Consider the following 15,202-nt stretch of genomic DNA (forward strand, 5'->3'; position numbering starts at 1 on the left):
TCTCAAACACTGGTTCTCACTCCCATAAATCCAGCCTGTTCTTTCTTTCTTTTTCTTTCTTTCTTTCTTCCTTTCTTTCTCCACCCCCTCCACCCTCATTGGCTCCTCTCCCCTTCAACACACCCCCTTGATTCACACCCCGTTGTTCTCCAGCCCCACCCCCAGCCTCTGCCACTTCCTCATTTGTTGTTTTCAGGGTTCCCAGGCGAGTCCCCCAGGGGGTGAGGGAGAGCTGGGACTCTCCTCGCCCACTCTGCCTGGCCCCACGGTCCCTGGCCTGGCAAGGCAGGGAGTGGGGGAAGGAAGGAGACTTCCTGGAGGACGAGGGACGGGGAGGGCAGTGGCCGGCTTGAGGTTCTTCCCGCCCGGCTGGCTCTGTCTCCTTCCTTTTCGTTCTGAACTTTCTTTTTCTCCCTTTCTCTCTCTCTCTCTTCCTCCATCCCTTTGCTCCAGCTCGTCGGGGGAACCCCACCACGACAGATGACATCTGGACAGGGATGACGGGCGACAGGCGAGTTTTGGAGATGGTCTTCTCCGTCGGGTACCCAGGGACAACTTGTCCTCCCAGGGCAGGATGGGCCCCCACAGCCCGTCCCCCTAGTAGGATCACAGAGTCCCTTGGTGTTGGGGTCCTGAGTTCCCAGCATCCCAATGTTCCCCCCAGGCTGCCTGGTCTCTTCCACTCCCCATCCCCTAGGTCAACCCCCCGTCCCTTCCTAGTTCCCCCACTCCTGTTCCCACTGACAGGCTGCTCAGCCCAGTCTCTCCCTCCCTCCACAGCCTGTTCTCCCTGCCTCCCAGATGGGATTGACCCCTCAACCCTGGCTGCCCCCAGTTATCTCCTAAACCTGGTCTCCCCCACCGATACCCCCCGCCCACTTGGTCTCCCCGCTCCTGTCCAGGATACTGGTCTCCCCCAATCAGCCCTCAGCTTGGTCTCCCCCGTCCCCTCCTAATGACCCCCCCAGCCTGCTATCCCTCCCTCCTGGATGTGCCCCCCAGCCCAGTGCCCCCCCATCCCCCAATCAGCCCCTCTCTGATCTCCTGTCTCCCTCCTCCAGGTCTCACCCCCCAATCACCATGCGGCCGTGCCGGTTCTTCATCTTGGTGCAGGATTTCTCTGGGGGAGGTGGGAGGCAGGTGCCCCGGGGCAGCCTCCTGAGCCACGCGGGCGAGCTCCCCTCCCCGGACTGCGCCTTCTGGGCCAAGCTGCTGGACACGGAGGCCATGGTGCAGGTGCCGGCCCGGGCTGTGCGGGAGCTGAGCAAAGAGCAAGCCAGGATGCTGCAGGCCTTGACCAATGGAGATGAGCGACTGGAGCTCTTCAGACAGGAGGGGCTGCTGGGCAGGCGGGGGGCCCTGCGCCCGGGGGACCGGGTCCGGGTCCAGATCACCTCGGCCTCTGGGGAGAAAGTCCGGGGTGTCCTGCGCTACCGAGGACCCATGGGAGACAGCAAGGAGCAGGCTGGAGTCATCTTCGGGGTGGAACTGGTGGTGAGTGAGGGGGGAGCTTCTAGTGGGCGCCAGCTCCAGTCAAGGACTGGCTAGATGGGGGGGATGGAACATGAGGTCTTACCCCTCTAGGGGGCGCCAGCTCCAGTCAAGGACTGGCTAGATGGGGGGGATGGAACATGAGGTCTTACCCCTCTAGGGGGCGCCAGCTCCAGTCAAGGACTGGCTAGATGGGGGGGATGGAACATGAGGTCTTACCCCTCTAGGGGGCGCCAGCTCCAGTCAAGGACTGGCTAGATGGGGGGGATGGAACATGAGGTCTTACCCCTCTAGGGGGCGCCAGCTCCAGTCAAGGACTGGCTAGATGGGGGGGATGGAACATGAGGTCTTACCCCTCTAGGGGGCGCCAGCTCCAGTCAAGGACTGGCTAGATGGGGGGGATGGAACATGAGGTCTTACCCCTCTAGGGGGCGCCAGCTCCAGTCAAGGACTGGCTAGATGGGGGGGATGGAACATGAGGTCTTACCCCTCTAGGGGGCGCCAGCTCCAGTCAAGGACTGGCTAGATGGGGGGGATGGAACATGAGGTCTTACCCCTCTAGGGGGCGCCAGCTCCAGTCAAGGACTGGCTAGATGGGGGGGATGGAACATGAGGTCTTACCCCTCTAGGGGGCGCCAGCTCCAGTCAAGGACTGGCTAGATGGGGGGGATGGAACATGAGGTCTTACCCCTCTAGGGGGCGCCAGCTCCAGTCAAGGACTGGCTAGACCCCGGGGGAATGGAACATGAGGGCTTACCCCTCTAGGGGGCGCCAGCTCCGATCCGGCCCTGGTGGGCTAAAGGGGGCAGGGATTAGGACATGGGGCCTTTCCCTTCTAGGAAGCACCAAATCTGGCCTCACGGAGGGCGACTGTATCGGGCATCCATGTCAACCCCTCTATTCTGTTCCTCTCCAGGGATCAGCGGCTGGGAAGGGTTTCACCGACGGCGCCTTCAGAGGTCAGAAGTTCTTCTCATGCCGGGAGAACTGCGGGGTTTTTGTGCCTGTGAGCCGGATTGAGCCAGATGAGGGGTCCGAGTGCAGCCCCCTGATGGCTCCCCGGGGCAGCCGCCGGGCATGCACCAGGCTCCAGCTGGCCGCAGGGGACCCCCTCAAATCTCCACCCCTGGAGCTCGGCGATCGGGTCTTCTTCAGGATGGGTGACAGTGCCCCCAAGGGCACTGTGGTTTTCTGCGACTATCTGCCAAAGAAGGAGATGACTGGGGTCTTCGTGGGGATCTTCCTGGTGAGAGGGCGTTGACCCCCAACTTCCAGGGTGGGGGCCAGACAGCAAGAAGCTTATTGAGAGGATCATAATTGGGGGCCCCTTTCCTGAACCCTTTTATTTTCCAGGATCAGCCCGTTGGCTCATGGGATGGCAAATTCAAAGACCAATCACTCTGCCACCTTCCCTCTCCAGAGTATGGGATCCTCCTGCCAATCGCCAAAGTACATAAAGGTAGGACCTACAGTAAACAGCAGGGGCGGGAGGCCCTCTGGGCTCAGCTTCATTGCACAGGGCATTGGCCCTGCCCATGCCACGCGGTCACTGAGATACAACAGCCTTTCTCATCCAACAAGATGGCTGCCCTCATGGCCTTTCTCCCAGCGATGCAATGGGACATAATGACATCCCTTCCAGACCCTCCGACTAACTGTCTAAGATGGCCACCCCAGTGGCGGTCACTTTCTGCCAGCCAAAATGGCCACCCCTAGTAGCGGCAATGCCTGTTGGCCAAGATGGTCACGGCAGTGCCAGTCAGTGCTCACTGGCCAAGTTGGCCTCCCCAGTGGTGGTCAGTGCCTGACAGCCAAGATGGCCAACCCAGTGGTGGTCAATACCTGATGGCAAAGATGGCCACCGAACAGGCCCCATCTGCTTAATGTCTGCCATGTTGTTTTGGTTCCTTTCCCTGTAGAAAAGGCTGATGAAGGCCCCAAGGCCTTGAGTGATGACTCCTCCCTAGGGGTCCTCAATGACCTCCCATCCCCCTCCTCCATTCGATACCCCCCTAGACCGCAATGGGAGTCCCCTCATGGCTCTCCCTCTTCCCTGTTGATGGGGGGCACCGAGGAGCGGGGGGAAGGGGAGGAGGAGGAAGGAGAGGAGGAGGAGTTGGCTTCGCCCCTGCTGGAAATCAACTCTATGGTGGAGGTGCACGACCCCCCAATCTACGGGGTGATCCGCTGGACTGGGAAGCTGCCGGATGTGAGGGAGACCATTGCAGGGCTGGAGCTGGTGAGACAATGGCAGACATCTCGGGGGGAACAGACATGGGGGTTTATGGGACCCCAACCCTGTCCTGAGTGGGGCACGGTATGGGACTCCCAGCCCATCTTGAGTGGGGTCAATCCATGGGAGGGCTATAGGGCCCCCCAGCTGCCTCCCTTTCGGGGGTCATCCCATGGGGGGCTATGGGACCCCGGCCCTCTTGACACAGTCCCTGCCCCTCTCTCCAGGAGGAGCCGCTGCCCTCGGGCTGCACGGACGGGATCTACCGAGGGATGCGATACTTCCAGTGCCCCCCTGGCAAGGCTCTCTTCATCAAGCTACGCCACTGTCGGCCCGATGCCCGCTTTGGGGCGCCCCAGCCCCCCGAGAACCCTGTGCTGCGCTGCAACTCACTGGGTAGGACCCTTGGGGCCTGTGAGGGGAGAAACGGTAGCCGAGGGGGAAGGGTGGGGGGCATTTGAGGGGGATGAGGGACAATGCTCCAGGGGGATTGGGACGGAGCTGGGGGTGTGTGTCTTCCTGTAGGGATGGGAGGGGATGGGCGGGATAGGGATAGAGATCCCACTCCAGGTCTGCCTCCCCTCTCGCAGCTTTCAGGGTCTACGCCAGCGAGCGGGTGCCAGAGGACACCCCCCCGGGGCTGGGTGAAGAGGGGGGTCAGCGCCTGATAGGCTGGAAGAAGGGGATCCTCCTAATGGTCGAGGGCTATTGCAACTCCTGCTACCTCGACGCCACCCTCTTCTGGTGAGTGACTCCCCCCCACGCCCCTCCCAGAGCCGGGGAGAAGAACCCAGGAGTCCTGGTTCCCAGCCCTCACTGCCTGCCCACCAGCCAACCGACTGGCCGGCTGCTCTAACCACTAGCCCCCCTCCCCTCCCACAAGTGGGGAGAGAACCCAGGAGACCTGGCTCTCAGTACCCCCTGCTCTAACCACTAGCCCCCACTCTCCTCCTCACGCTGTGGAGAGAACCCAGGAGTCCTGGCTCCCAGCCCCCTACTCTAACCACTAGCCCCCACTCCCCTCCCAGAGCCAGGGATAGAGCACAGGAGTTCTGACCTTCCCCGCCCCCACAGCATGTTTGCCTTCAGCTCCGTGCTGGACTCGCTGCTGCTGCGCCCCGCGGACAAGAACGACGGGGCATCTTACGAGGAGACCCGGGACCTGCTGAGAACCGAGATTGTTAACCCCCTGCGCAAGTACGGGCATGGGGGGGGGGGGTGTCTCTGCAGGGGAAAGAGGGTCTCTGTGGGTGGAGGGGTCTATGGAGGCGTGAGGGGGGTCTTTGGGGATGAAAGGGAGTCTCTCCAGGTGGCAGGGGTGTCTCTGAGGATGATGGGTCTATAGAGGGGTGCAGGGGGGTCTCTAGGGGTGAGGGGTCTATGGAGGGGTGAGGGGGGTCTCTAGGGATGAGGGGGGGGTCTCTCCGGGGGCAGTGGCTCTCTGGGGGTGGGGGTCTATGAAGGGGTGAGAGGGGTCTCTGGGGGATGTGGAGGGTTTCTCCAGGGGTCTCTGTGGGTGAGGAGGTGTTTGGGGGTGGGGAGGAAGGGAGGGGGTGTCTCTGGCAGAGGCTGGGGGTGTGACAGATTCTGTCCAGGGGGAGGGGACTGAGGGGGGCTATGTGGGTGGATTGCCAGTGGGGTAACCCTCCCACCCCCCTCTCCCCAGACATGGCTACGTCTGCGCCACCAAGGTGATGTCCCTGCGGCGGGTGCTGGAGGCGGCTGGACACTCCCCGGGCTTCACCAGCGAGGAGAAAGGTGGGGGGGATGGGGGAGGCGGAGCAGGGGTGCAGGTAAGGGGGCAGGGGGGTGGCAAGGGGAGGGGCAGGGGAGATGGGACAAGAGGTTGGGGTGCAGAGGGAGGGGATGTGGGGAAGGGGCTGCGTGCAGGGGGAAGGGATGGAGGGGCTGGGGTGCAGGGGGTCCCCACTCTCACCCATGCGTTCCCCCCTCCCACCGCCAGACCCCGAGGAGTTCCTCACCCTGCTGTTCCGGGTGCTGAAGGTGGAGCCCCTCTTTAAGATCCGGTAAGACCCCCCAGCACCCCCATTCCTTTGTCTGGCCAGCTGCCCCCCGCTCCCCATCTGCCTGACTGGAAGGGTCTCCCCTCCCTCCACCCCTCCACCTTCTGCTGCCCCCCACTTCTGCCAAGCTTCCAAATCCTCCACCACTGTCTGCCAAACACCCCCCACCCCACTACCCCCCTTTCCCCACATGCCTGCCCTTCTCCTACAATTCCCCCAAAGTCCCCCTCCCAACCCCCTTCCCCACACCCTCTCCATCTCCCTGCTACACAGTCCCTTCTGCTGCTCCTCTGCCCCCTCCCGACACCCCCCAGCTCCCCATCTCTCACCCCCCCCACTAACCCCATCTCTCTCTCCCCCCGCCCAGGTCGGCGGACAAGGACCCCCAGGGCTGCATATTTTACCAGATCTTCATGGAGGGGAGTGCAGGGGGGGCAAGGCGGGGGGTCCCCACAGTGCAGCAGCTGCTGGAAGGGTCACTGGCTGCTGGGGACCTCAAGTTCACTGAGGTGAGAGGTGGGGAATGGGGGGGAGGAGCTGGGTGCTGGGTGGAGGCTGGAGTCCTGATCCCCCCTCCCTGCCCCCCCCACTAACCCCCCTTTGCCCTAAACCCCCACCAGGCCCCCTCCTCCTCATCCTTAGCAGATGCCCCGCAATGGCAAAGGAACTACAAGGCCTTTGCAGCATCTGCCTAGCCTGGAGCTGGACCTTACTGGACCTGCTGGAGGACAGTAAGGTGGGGGTCAGGGGGAGGCTGGGGGGGATCGGTAAGCAAAGAGGGGGAGGGGACCAAGCCAGGAGGTAGTGCGGGGGCAAAGGAGAAGTGAGGAAGGGGCAGTGAGTGGGGACAGAAGGAAGTGGGGGCCAGTGAGGAGGGGGGAGGCTGCGGGGAAGAGGAGGGGGCCAGCAAGGAGGAAGGCAGGGCATGAGAGGGTTGGGGGCAGAAGGAGTGTGGGGGGTGCTGGGAGGTCAGAGAGGAGGGGTGTGGGAGGAGCATGGGGAGGTGGAGGAGGGGCAGGAGCAGAAAGAGGGGGTGGGGAAGGAGCACGGGGAGGGGCAGGAAGAGGTGGTGGGGGAGGTCGGCGGAGGGTGGGGGCAGAAGGAGGTAATGAGGGAGGGGCGCAGAAAGATGGGTGGAGGGACAGTGGCAGGGAGGTGGAGGGAGAGGGAGAGGAGAGGCAGAAAGAAGTTGGAGGAGGGGAAGGGGCAGAAGGTAGTGGTGGGGGAGGGCACAGGGAGGTGGTGGAGGAGGGGCAGGCGGCAGATGGGGATGTTGGGGAGAGGGTAGCGGGAGGGGGCAGGGATGTGGTGGGGGAGGAGAAGCAGTGTGGAGGGGGTTGGCCCTGGGGTGCCGGAGCGGTGACTGACACCCCCCCCACTGCTTTGGCAGCCCCCCGGGAGTGCTGCATCTGCCAGGCTCTGGCGCTGAGCGAATGCCCCCAGTGCTTCGGGGACCCCAGCATCGGGGCAGGGAGCACCCGTCAGTACTGCGCTCTCTGCTGCCAGCAGGTACCGCCCGCCGGCCGCCAGGGGGAGACATGGAGATGCAGGTGGGGGGAGCGCTGGGAGGGAGAGGGGGATGGAGGATGCAGGGAGTATCGGGGGCAGAGGGGAGGCAGAGGTTGGTGTCTGGGGGTGGTCTGGGACATGCTGTTCCCCATAATCACCCCCTCCCCCCACTCAGGTTCACCGTCACCGCGCCCGGCGCTCCCACCGCCCCCGCGCCCTGTGCCTACCCCCAGAACTGGAGCACCTGCCGCCCCCACCTGGCCCCCTGCCCCGCCAGACTATGCAGCTCTACGCCACCCTCTGCATTCAGACCAGCCACTACGTGGCCTTCGCCCGCCACGGCCCACACCGCGGCCAATGGCTCTTCTTTGACAGCATGGCCGACCGCCAGGGTGAGCTGCGCGCCGGCCCTTTAAGGAGATGGGGGGGTGTCTGCAGGGGACGTGGCTGGGAGCTGCCCCTGGTGGGCACCCCAGAAATTGCAGCAGGGAGACTCCCGTCTTCCTTCCTTCTTTCCAGCTATTTTCTCTCTCTCCATTTTCTCCTTTTCATTTTCTCTTCTGTCTCGTTTCTTCCCCCTTCCCCCTTATGAGTCCCTCTTCATTTTCCCGTCTCTCTCTCATTTCTCTTTCCCATTCCACCTCTCTCCCCTTGATATTCTTCTCTCCATTTTCTCCTTCACGCTCTTTCCTTTTCTGTCTTCTCTCCACTTTCTCCTCTTTCTTTTTTACACTTGTCTTTCCCCTTCCCCCTCTCCGTTTCCTTTTTTCCCAATTTCTCCTCCTTTATAGCCATCCTTCTCTTCACTTTTTCCTTCCCTCTCTTTCTAGGTTTTGTCACTCCTTATTTCTCCCTCTTTTGTTTCCGTTCGTTTTTCCTCTCTCTCCATTTCTCCATTCTCCTCTTCCCATTTTCCATTCCCATTTTCTTTATCCATTCCTCCTCTCCCTTCTTTCTCTGTTAATTTTCTCATTCCCTTTTTTGTCCCATTTTCTCATTCCCTTCTTCCTCTATTTTCTCGTTCCCATCTTCTCCCCCTTTCCATACCTTCTCTCCCTCCCTCCGCTATTTTATTTATTCTTTTTCTCTCCTTTTCCTTCTTCTCTCTTTCCCTCTCTCCTTTTTAACCCCTTCCTTCCCCCTGCTTCCTTTCCAGGTGGCCAGAATGGCTTCAACATCCCGCAGGTCACACCTTGCCCGGAGGTGGCTGACTACCTGGAGATGAGCCCGGAGGAGCTCCAGGTGCTGGACCCCAAGTGCCTGCCCCCCTGTGCCCGACGCCTGCTCTGCGATGCCTACATGTGCCTCTACCACAGCCCCACCCTTGGGCTCTACAAATAGTCTCTCCCCTGGGGTGGAGGAATACGGCGATTGAGGAGAGGGCAACGGGGCTGCTGCCCAATGAGGGGACTTTCTTTGCACCGTGAGTGCCCCTTTAAGAATCAGCTGGAAACTACTTGGACCTATAGCTCAACCTTGGTATCCTTATGCCCCCTAAAAGGGCTGGATCAGAGCTGGTGCCCCCTGGAGGGGAAAGGTCCTGTGTCCCATTCCCCTCCCTTTGAGCCAGCTGATCCCACATCCTGGGGCCAGATGGGAGCTGGCGCCGCCTAGAGGGAAAGGCCCCATGTCCCATTCCCCACCCCCTGAGCCAGCCGGTCCCCCATCCTGGGGCCAGATGGGAGCCCATGGCCAGTAGGTGGTGATGGCCCCATTGTGACACTGCCATTAAAAGCGGACAGGACTGAAAAATCCCACTGCCATGGGCCTCAACCAAACCAGCTTTAAGACTCATCCTTTGCAAACCTGCCTGAGTAACCTGGTGACTTATGGTATCACGGCGCCAAGGAGAACCAGACCTCCCCGGTCTTTATCTCAGCAGCTGGGCTCCAGTGCCACTTTGCTGTAGAGGCTTGCTGCACTGAGCGGCCGCTGGAGACATCCTGGAGGGCTTCCAGGAGAGAGGAGGGGCTATGTGGATATCCCTGGACAAGGCCGGAGCTTGGCTGGAATCCGGGGTGCAATTCTGGGCCCCAGCCGTTCCAGAAGGAGGGATTTAAACTGGAGCAGGTGCCGAGAAGGGACGACCAGGGGGACAGAGTTGGGCTGACGGGAGGGGAGTGAAAGAGCTGGGCTTGTTTAGTCTAGCAAAGAGCCAGCCGAGAGGGGATCTGTCTGCTGTCTATAAATACATCAGGCCGGGGGCGGTCTAAATACCAGGGAGGGTGAAGAGCTATTGAAGCTAAAGGACAATGTTGGCATGAGAACAAATAGCTGCAAACGGGCCATTAACCAACTCCAGCTGGAAAGTAGGAGGAGGGTTCTCACCCCCAGAGGGGTGAGGTGCTGGAATGGCCTCCAATAGGAGGTGTGAGGGCAAATAATCAAAAAGTTTAAGGCTGAGCTAGGCAAATGCATGAGCGCGATTGTGTGATGGGGAAGGAACCTTGGAGCCAATTGTCCTCTGTTCCTAATGGTCGTGCTTCAGGGTTCCAGCCAGCCACCGGTAGGGGTCAGGAAGGGATTTCCCACCCAGGGAAGTTATTTTTGAATCACCTTCCTCAGAAGCCCCAGGGATGGCCGCTTCTGGAGAGGGGCCATTGGACAGGGAGGGCTAAGGTCTGAGGTGGCTCTGAGTATCCTCCCTCTCAGATGCTCGTCTGGCTGGTTTTTGCTCATAGGCCTGGAGTCTCGCTGGTTGCCGTACATGGGACAGGGAAGCAATTTTCCCTTAGCGGAGCTTGGCAGGGTCCTGCGGGAGGTCTGTCTCCCTCTGCACCATGTGGGTGTGGGTCACTTGCCAAGATTAGCTGGATTCCATGAGGTGGGCTTGGGCATTGGGCACTAATTGGAGAAGTGGGGGATTAAACTCCAGCTCTGGATAGACAAGCTTGAAGAGCAACCTGACTTTGCGCCGATTCTGTTCCCAGAGTGGATTGCGATTCACCCCCCAGAGCTACTAGCTTCCATGGCCCTTAGTGATGAGGAAGGTCGCAAGGAGCGGCAGGAAGTTTCACTACCCCCCGCCAGATTGCTCCTGCCACCCCTCAAAAGACCCTCACTTTGTGTGGGCCTGCTACTGGCTCTGTGTCACGCCCAGGGTTTGGGTGGTCAGGGCTGGTGCCAGAGAGATCGCAGACCTTAGTTTGGGGTCTAAGAGCGATATCCTGAGCTGGGGACCAGGATCAGGGGCAAAAGTTGGTGGCAAAGCCCAAGTACCGATGCTAGGGGTCAGGACTGGAGTTGCCCTTTCAGGCCCGGGCTGGGGTCAGCAGACTGAACCGAGAGATAGGTCCATCTCTGGCTGGCTTCCTTGCACAGCCACTTTCTGGAACACCTCCTGGGTTCAAATAGAGCATCTGGGCCAATCAGGGACCAGGAGGAAGCTGTCACACGGCCCGGCCTTCCAAGGCGGTACTTCCTGTGGTGGTGATCTTCCAGGGGAGGGTGCCATGGCCTGGTGGTGTTGGCCACCCCTGCAGAACCTCGCCCCTGAGTCTGCTGCTCTCCTAGAGCCGAGCCCCCAGGAAATCCTTGAGATCCGCTCTGCCTGGCAAGGGTGGGACCTGGCTGTGCCAGCCTGATATGTGAGGAAGGTCTCCTCCCCTGATGCAAGTGGCACCTCATCGGATTGGAGGGGAGCAGTGGCCCCACCCAGGGAAAAGATGGCGCGCAGGCCAGCCGATCACCCCCAGAAGGCTGCAGAGGGGAAGGGACTGTGTAACCATCCGTCCTGTCCACCCCAAGAAGACTTGCAGGAGCAGTGGGGAGCAGATCGGATTGGGGATGGCAGGAGCTGGGGGTGGGGTTGGGGAGAGCAAAGGGCTGCTGCAGCTGGGGAGGGATCAGGAGAGCCCAGAATGGGGCAGGGCCGCCCAGAGGATTCAGGGGGCCTGGGGCAAAGCAATTTCGGGGGCCCCTTCTATAAAAAACAGTTGCAACACTATAGAATACTATATTCTCATGGGGGCCCCTGTGGGGCCTGGGGCCTGGCGCAAATTGCCCCACTTGCCCCCTCCCCTGGAAAGCCCTGTAGTAGGGAGGTAAGTCAGGCTTAGGGTGGAGGGTGGTGTGGGGAGCAGATATATATATTGACTCAGGGCAGTGGGGGGGGTGGGGTGGGACGAAGTGGCCATTTTCTGTACCATTTGTATGAAGCCGGTGTGTGCCTCAGTTTCTCTCTGCACATTGCCTTGCGGGCTGGTGGCTGTACACCGGTTAATGCTGCTCCTAGCACAGGAAGTGGGTGTGTCCCCTCGCTGTCCGGGGGTCAGCAAAGAACAGCTTGAAACCAACCCAGCTTCCAGAGACGGAGCAAGATTCCCTGAGGACTGAACGATTGACGTCTGGTAGTGGGAAACCACAGAAAGCGGGATGTGGGGACTGAGCTGGGGACCAAAGGGGAAAAGGCGCCGGGCAGCCGGGGTGGGAGGGTCTGAGCTGGGTCTAAGGGTGAAGAGACAGACGGATCTAGCGGGGAAGTCCATGACCACTGTTTTGGCTCATTGAACAGACTCAACCAGGGATGGACCATGTCTCAACCTCTGTCTCTCTTTCCTAGCCCAAGCGCTAGCCGATGCCGTGGGCTGGGAAGAGGCTGCATGTGGCCACCAGAAATACCTGCCTGGCTCAGTTGGTCCACTGCCAGGAGCAATAGAGAGATGGGGATTGCCAGTGCCGAAGAGTCTTGGAGGCCTCTATGGCTCCGTGTGGGTTCTTAGGCCTGGCACACTAAATTTCCCACATATTTGGTTTCAACCCGCTCTTCTCTCCGTCCATCTCACAGAGATCCCAACTCAAGGGCCTTTCATAGGTCCTTGCCGCTTTCCTTCTTTCTCCTCCATTTCCCCCCACCTTCTATAGCCCCCAAAGTGAAAGAAAGGAGAAAAGCAAGGAAATTCAATGCCAAGAACTTGGTGAACACTGAAAAAAATCAATGCTTTATTCAGGATTGACAAATGCGTTGTGTTTCTGCCACAGGTTCCACCCCAAAACAATCCCAAAGCAGAATTCAGGTTGCAGGAGGATTAGATTTTTATCTTTAAATGTCGGTAAACGTTGATTTCACAATAATAATCAAAATCAACAGCTAGGCAAGGTAAGGAAAACGCTGTTGGAGTAATTACTAGAATTTGATTTAAGGCCATTTACACAGTATATTTGGCCATATGCTGTTGACAATTTGTGTTTTACTGGCCATAAAGCTTTAACTTTTTGAATCTCAGTGTCCACTGTCTTTAAATAATTATTGTCTGTCCTCTTCCATTGTCTGATCCCACTCAATTTCCCACAACTGTGAAAATGTAAATAGATATTTAAAAAAAAAATAGGTTAAAGGCCATTATTTTGCATAACTGTGAAAATTGAAATTTATCAAAATGGAAGAAAATGCTTAAAAACAAACATTGATCGTATCTGTCGAAATTTGAAAAAAGCGTAAAAATCGAATTCTGCCGCACTAGCCATAACCATAAGAGACTGAGAGGAGAATTAATTAAATCATCTGCATTGGGAAAGCCGCTTAGGAGAGGCAGATGAGCCAGGTGGGCAGGCGGGGAGGAAGGCAGGGGGAAACTGTGAGCACGGATTTCGAGGAACTGATTTCATCCCACATATTTCTAGGAGGCCAACTTGACACTCAACCCAAGAGGCTCTGGCTAGGCAGATAGCCATGGGATGGTCACAGCATCGTCTGCGGGCTTTGTCTCCAAGAGGCTCAGCAGGATGAAGGCAGAGGGAGAGAGGGAGGTAGGGTAGGGTCGTGGCACAAGAGGACAGGCTCCTGGCCCAGTCTGAGGAGGTACTGCCATACAGACAAGCTCTGCTTGGGTCTCACAGTCAGCTGCAGCATTGCCTCATTCTCCAGGGCTTCAGTCCAGTCCTCCTCCTGCTTTGTCTGGGCAGGGCCGCCAGGGAGAACTGGGCCTGGGCAATGAGGCCAGTGGTGGTGACGGTTTCGAAAGAGCTGGTGGTGGCCACATCCCAGCTGCATCTGATGCTGGACATCTCCTGCTTGGTGGAAGCCACCTTCTCAGTCTGGGTGATGGATACGTCAGACGTGTTGCCTTGATGCAGTCGCAGCTGTGGACGGAGATGCCCCTGGTGAGGGTCAGGAGCCCCCTGGGCAGGAAGCTGAGCAGGTTGGGGTGGGTGGAGAAGCAGGGACAGCTCTAGACATTTTGCCTTCCTAAGCCCAGTGGCATGCCGCCGGGGGGACTCTGCCAGTTGCCGGTCCCGTGGCTCCGGTGGACCTCCTGCAGGCATGCCTGTGGAGGGTCCGCTAGTCCCGTGGCTCCACCAAAGCCGTGGGACCAGCGGACCCTCCACAGGCATGCCTGCGGAGGTCCACTGGAGCTGCGGGACCAGCAGACCCTCTGCAGACAAGCCACCAAAGGCTACCTGCCTGCCGCCGTCCCAGCGACCGGCAGAGCGACCCCCGTGGCATGCCGTCCCAAGCACGCTCTTGGTGTGCTGGGGCCTGGAGCTGCCCCTGTGGAGAAGATTCCCCTTGTAAGGCTTGAGTGGGTCCACACGTTGGCTCCCCACTTCTTGTCCACCATGACCAGCGTCTTGTGGGAGTCAATGCAGAGGTAGCAAAGGCCCTGGCAGCGCTTAGGGTGAATGGGGTTGGGGGAGAGCTGGTGGGGCTGGCTCAGGTCCTTCGTGGACAGTATGACGCCTTGCTCCAGGCAGTAGACATAGAAGGTGTGGCATGGTAGTGTATGAAGTGGTCTGTCTAGCAAAGCAGCGGCCCGACAGAGCCGCTGTGGTCTCTGCTCAGGTCCTCCACCACCTGGAAGGAGTTGCCCCAGATGATGTAGACATTGGGGTCCATCTGATAGCCCAAGTAGTGCTTGCTGAGCCAGTGCAAGGGGTCCAGGCTGTGAAGCAGGATCTCCTGCCCTTCACTGAGGCAGTTGGTGGTGAGGTAGCAGCTTAGGTGGTCTTTAGGGACCAGCCTGGCCTTGGGGTGCTGGGCCTCGGGAAGACACAGAGGTGAGGGGAGGCAGAGCCAGCAAGGGGATGGAGCCGCTCTGAGGAGGAGGAACCCCATGGCTCCATGGAGATGGGGGTGGGCCCCCTGGCCTAGGGCTGGAGGGATGCCTCAGTGGCCCCAGAGGGGAATCCAGAATGACTCCCCCTGGGCTGTGGACAAAGGCCAGATCGAAAGTTGCTCTGAGCTCCTCAACCCCAGCAGCTGCCAAAAGGAAGGCAGAAGTGACCCACAATGCATCAGGGGGGAAATAGGGGTAGTGGGGCAGAGCTGGTCAAATAGTGAAGCTCTCGCCATGGAACTAAGGCAGCCAGACCATCCTGGTAAGGCACAAAACTAGACCAAGTAACCCTGAGAAATGAACTAGGGCATCCGAGGGTGGTCATGGGTCTCAGAGACCCCTGAAATCTCAGCATCCCGAAGAGCTGCCGTGTATGATCGGGGGGGAGGGCGAGGCCTCAACCAGAAGAGGCGTAGCCTCAATCAGAAGAGGCGAGGCCTTTAAATCATCAGGGAAGGGGGCTTCTGGCTGCTGCCGCTACCCCGGGCCCTGGCCTCTGGCGGAGCTCTGGTGGGGCTGTGGTAGCAGCAGCTGGGAGCCCCTGGCCCTTTAAATCACCGCCAGAGCCCCGCCGCTGCTACCCCAGGGCTCCAGCAGCGGGGCTCAGGTGGCGATTTAAAGGGCCCCAGAGGGTAGCGGCAGTGGGAGCCCTGGCCCCTTTAAATCGCCACCGAGCCCCGCCACCTCTTCCCCAGGGCTCCTGCAGCAGGCCTCTGGCAGCAATTTGAAGAGCCCAGGACTCCAGCCACTGCTGGAAGCCCCAGGCCCTTTAAATTGCCAGCGGAGAAGCCGATCCGCCCCTGCACAGAGCACCGGCTCTTCCTGGTACACGGTAACAGGGCATACCAGCTTACTTTCACCTCTGCTTCAAGGCCATTGATAGTCCCATA

The 15,202-nt window shown here is 59.6% G+C and overlaps 1 protein-coding gene and 1 long non-coding RNA gene across 2 annotated transcripts in view; both read left to right on the forward strand.

Moving 5' to 3' along the window:
• LOC142047743 (uncharacterized) overlaps window positions 1-15,202 on the forward strand; it is a 119,093-nt gene that overhangs the window by 67,155 nt on the left and 36,736 nt on the right. The gene's annotated exons all lie outside the window — the stretch shown is intronic.
• LOC116821537 (ubiquitin carboxyl-terminal hydrolase CYLD-like) lies at window positions 525-8,685 on the forward strand. Its single transcript, XM_075072412.1, is given in 17 exon segments — window positions 525-541; window positions 1,062-1,494; window positions 2,408-2,737; window positions 2,845-2,950; window positions 3,411-3,730; window positions 3,952-4,120; window positions 4,315-4,468; window positions 4,799-4,921; window positions 5,391-5,482; window positions 5,688-5,751; window positions 6,116-6,257; window positions 6,369-6,389; window positions 6,391-6,462; window positions 6,464-6,479; window positions 7,139-7,257; window positions 7,433-7,649; window positions 8,414-8,685. Coding segments are annotated over 17 exon segments (2,580 nt in total). The 3' UTR covers window positions 8,599-8,685.

This window comes from Chelonoidis abingdonii, chromosome 14 (genome assembly GCF_003597395.2).
Source record: "Chelonoidis abingdonii isolate Lonesome George chromosome 14, CheloAbing_2.0, whole genome shotgun sequence".
Classification (NCBI taxonomy): domain Eukaryota; kingdom Metazoa; phylum Chordata; order Testudines; family Testudinidae; genus Chelonoidis; species Chelonoidis abingdonii.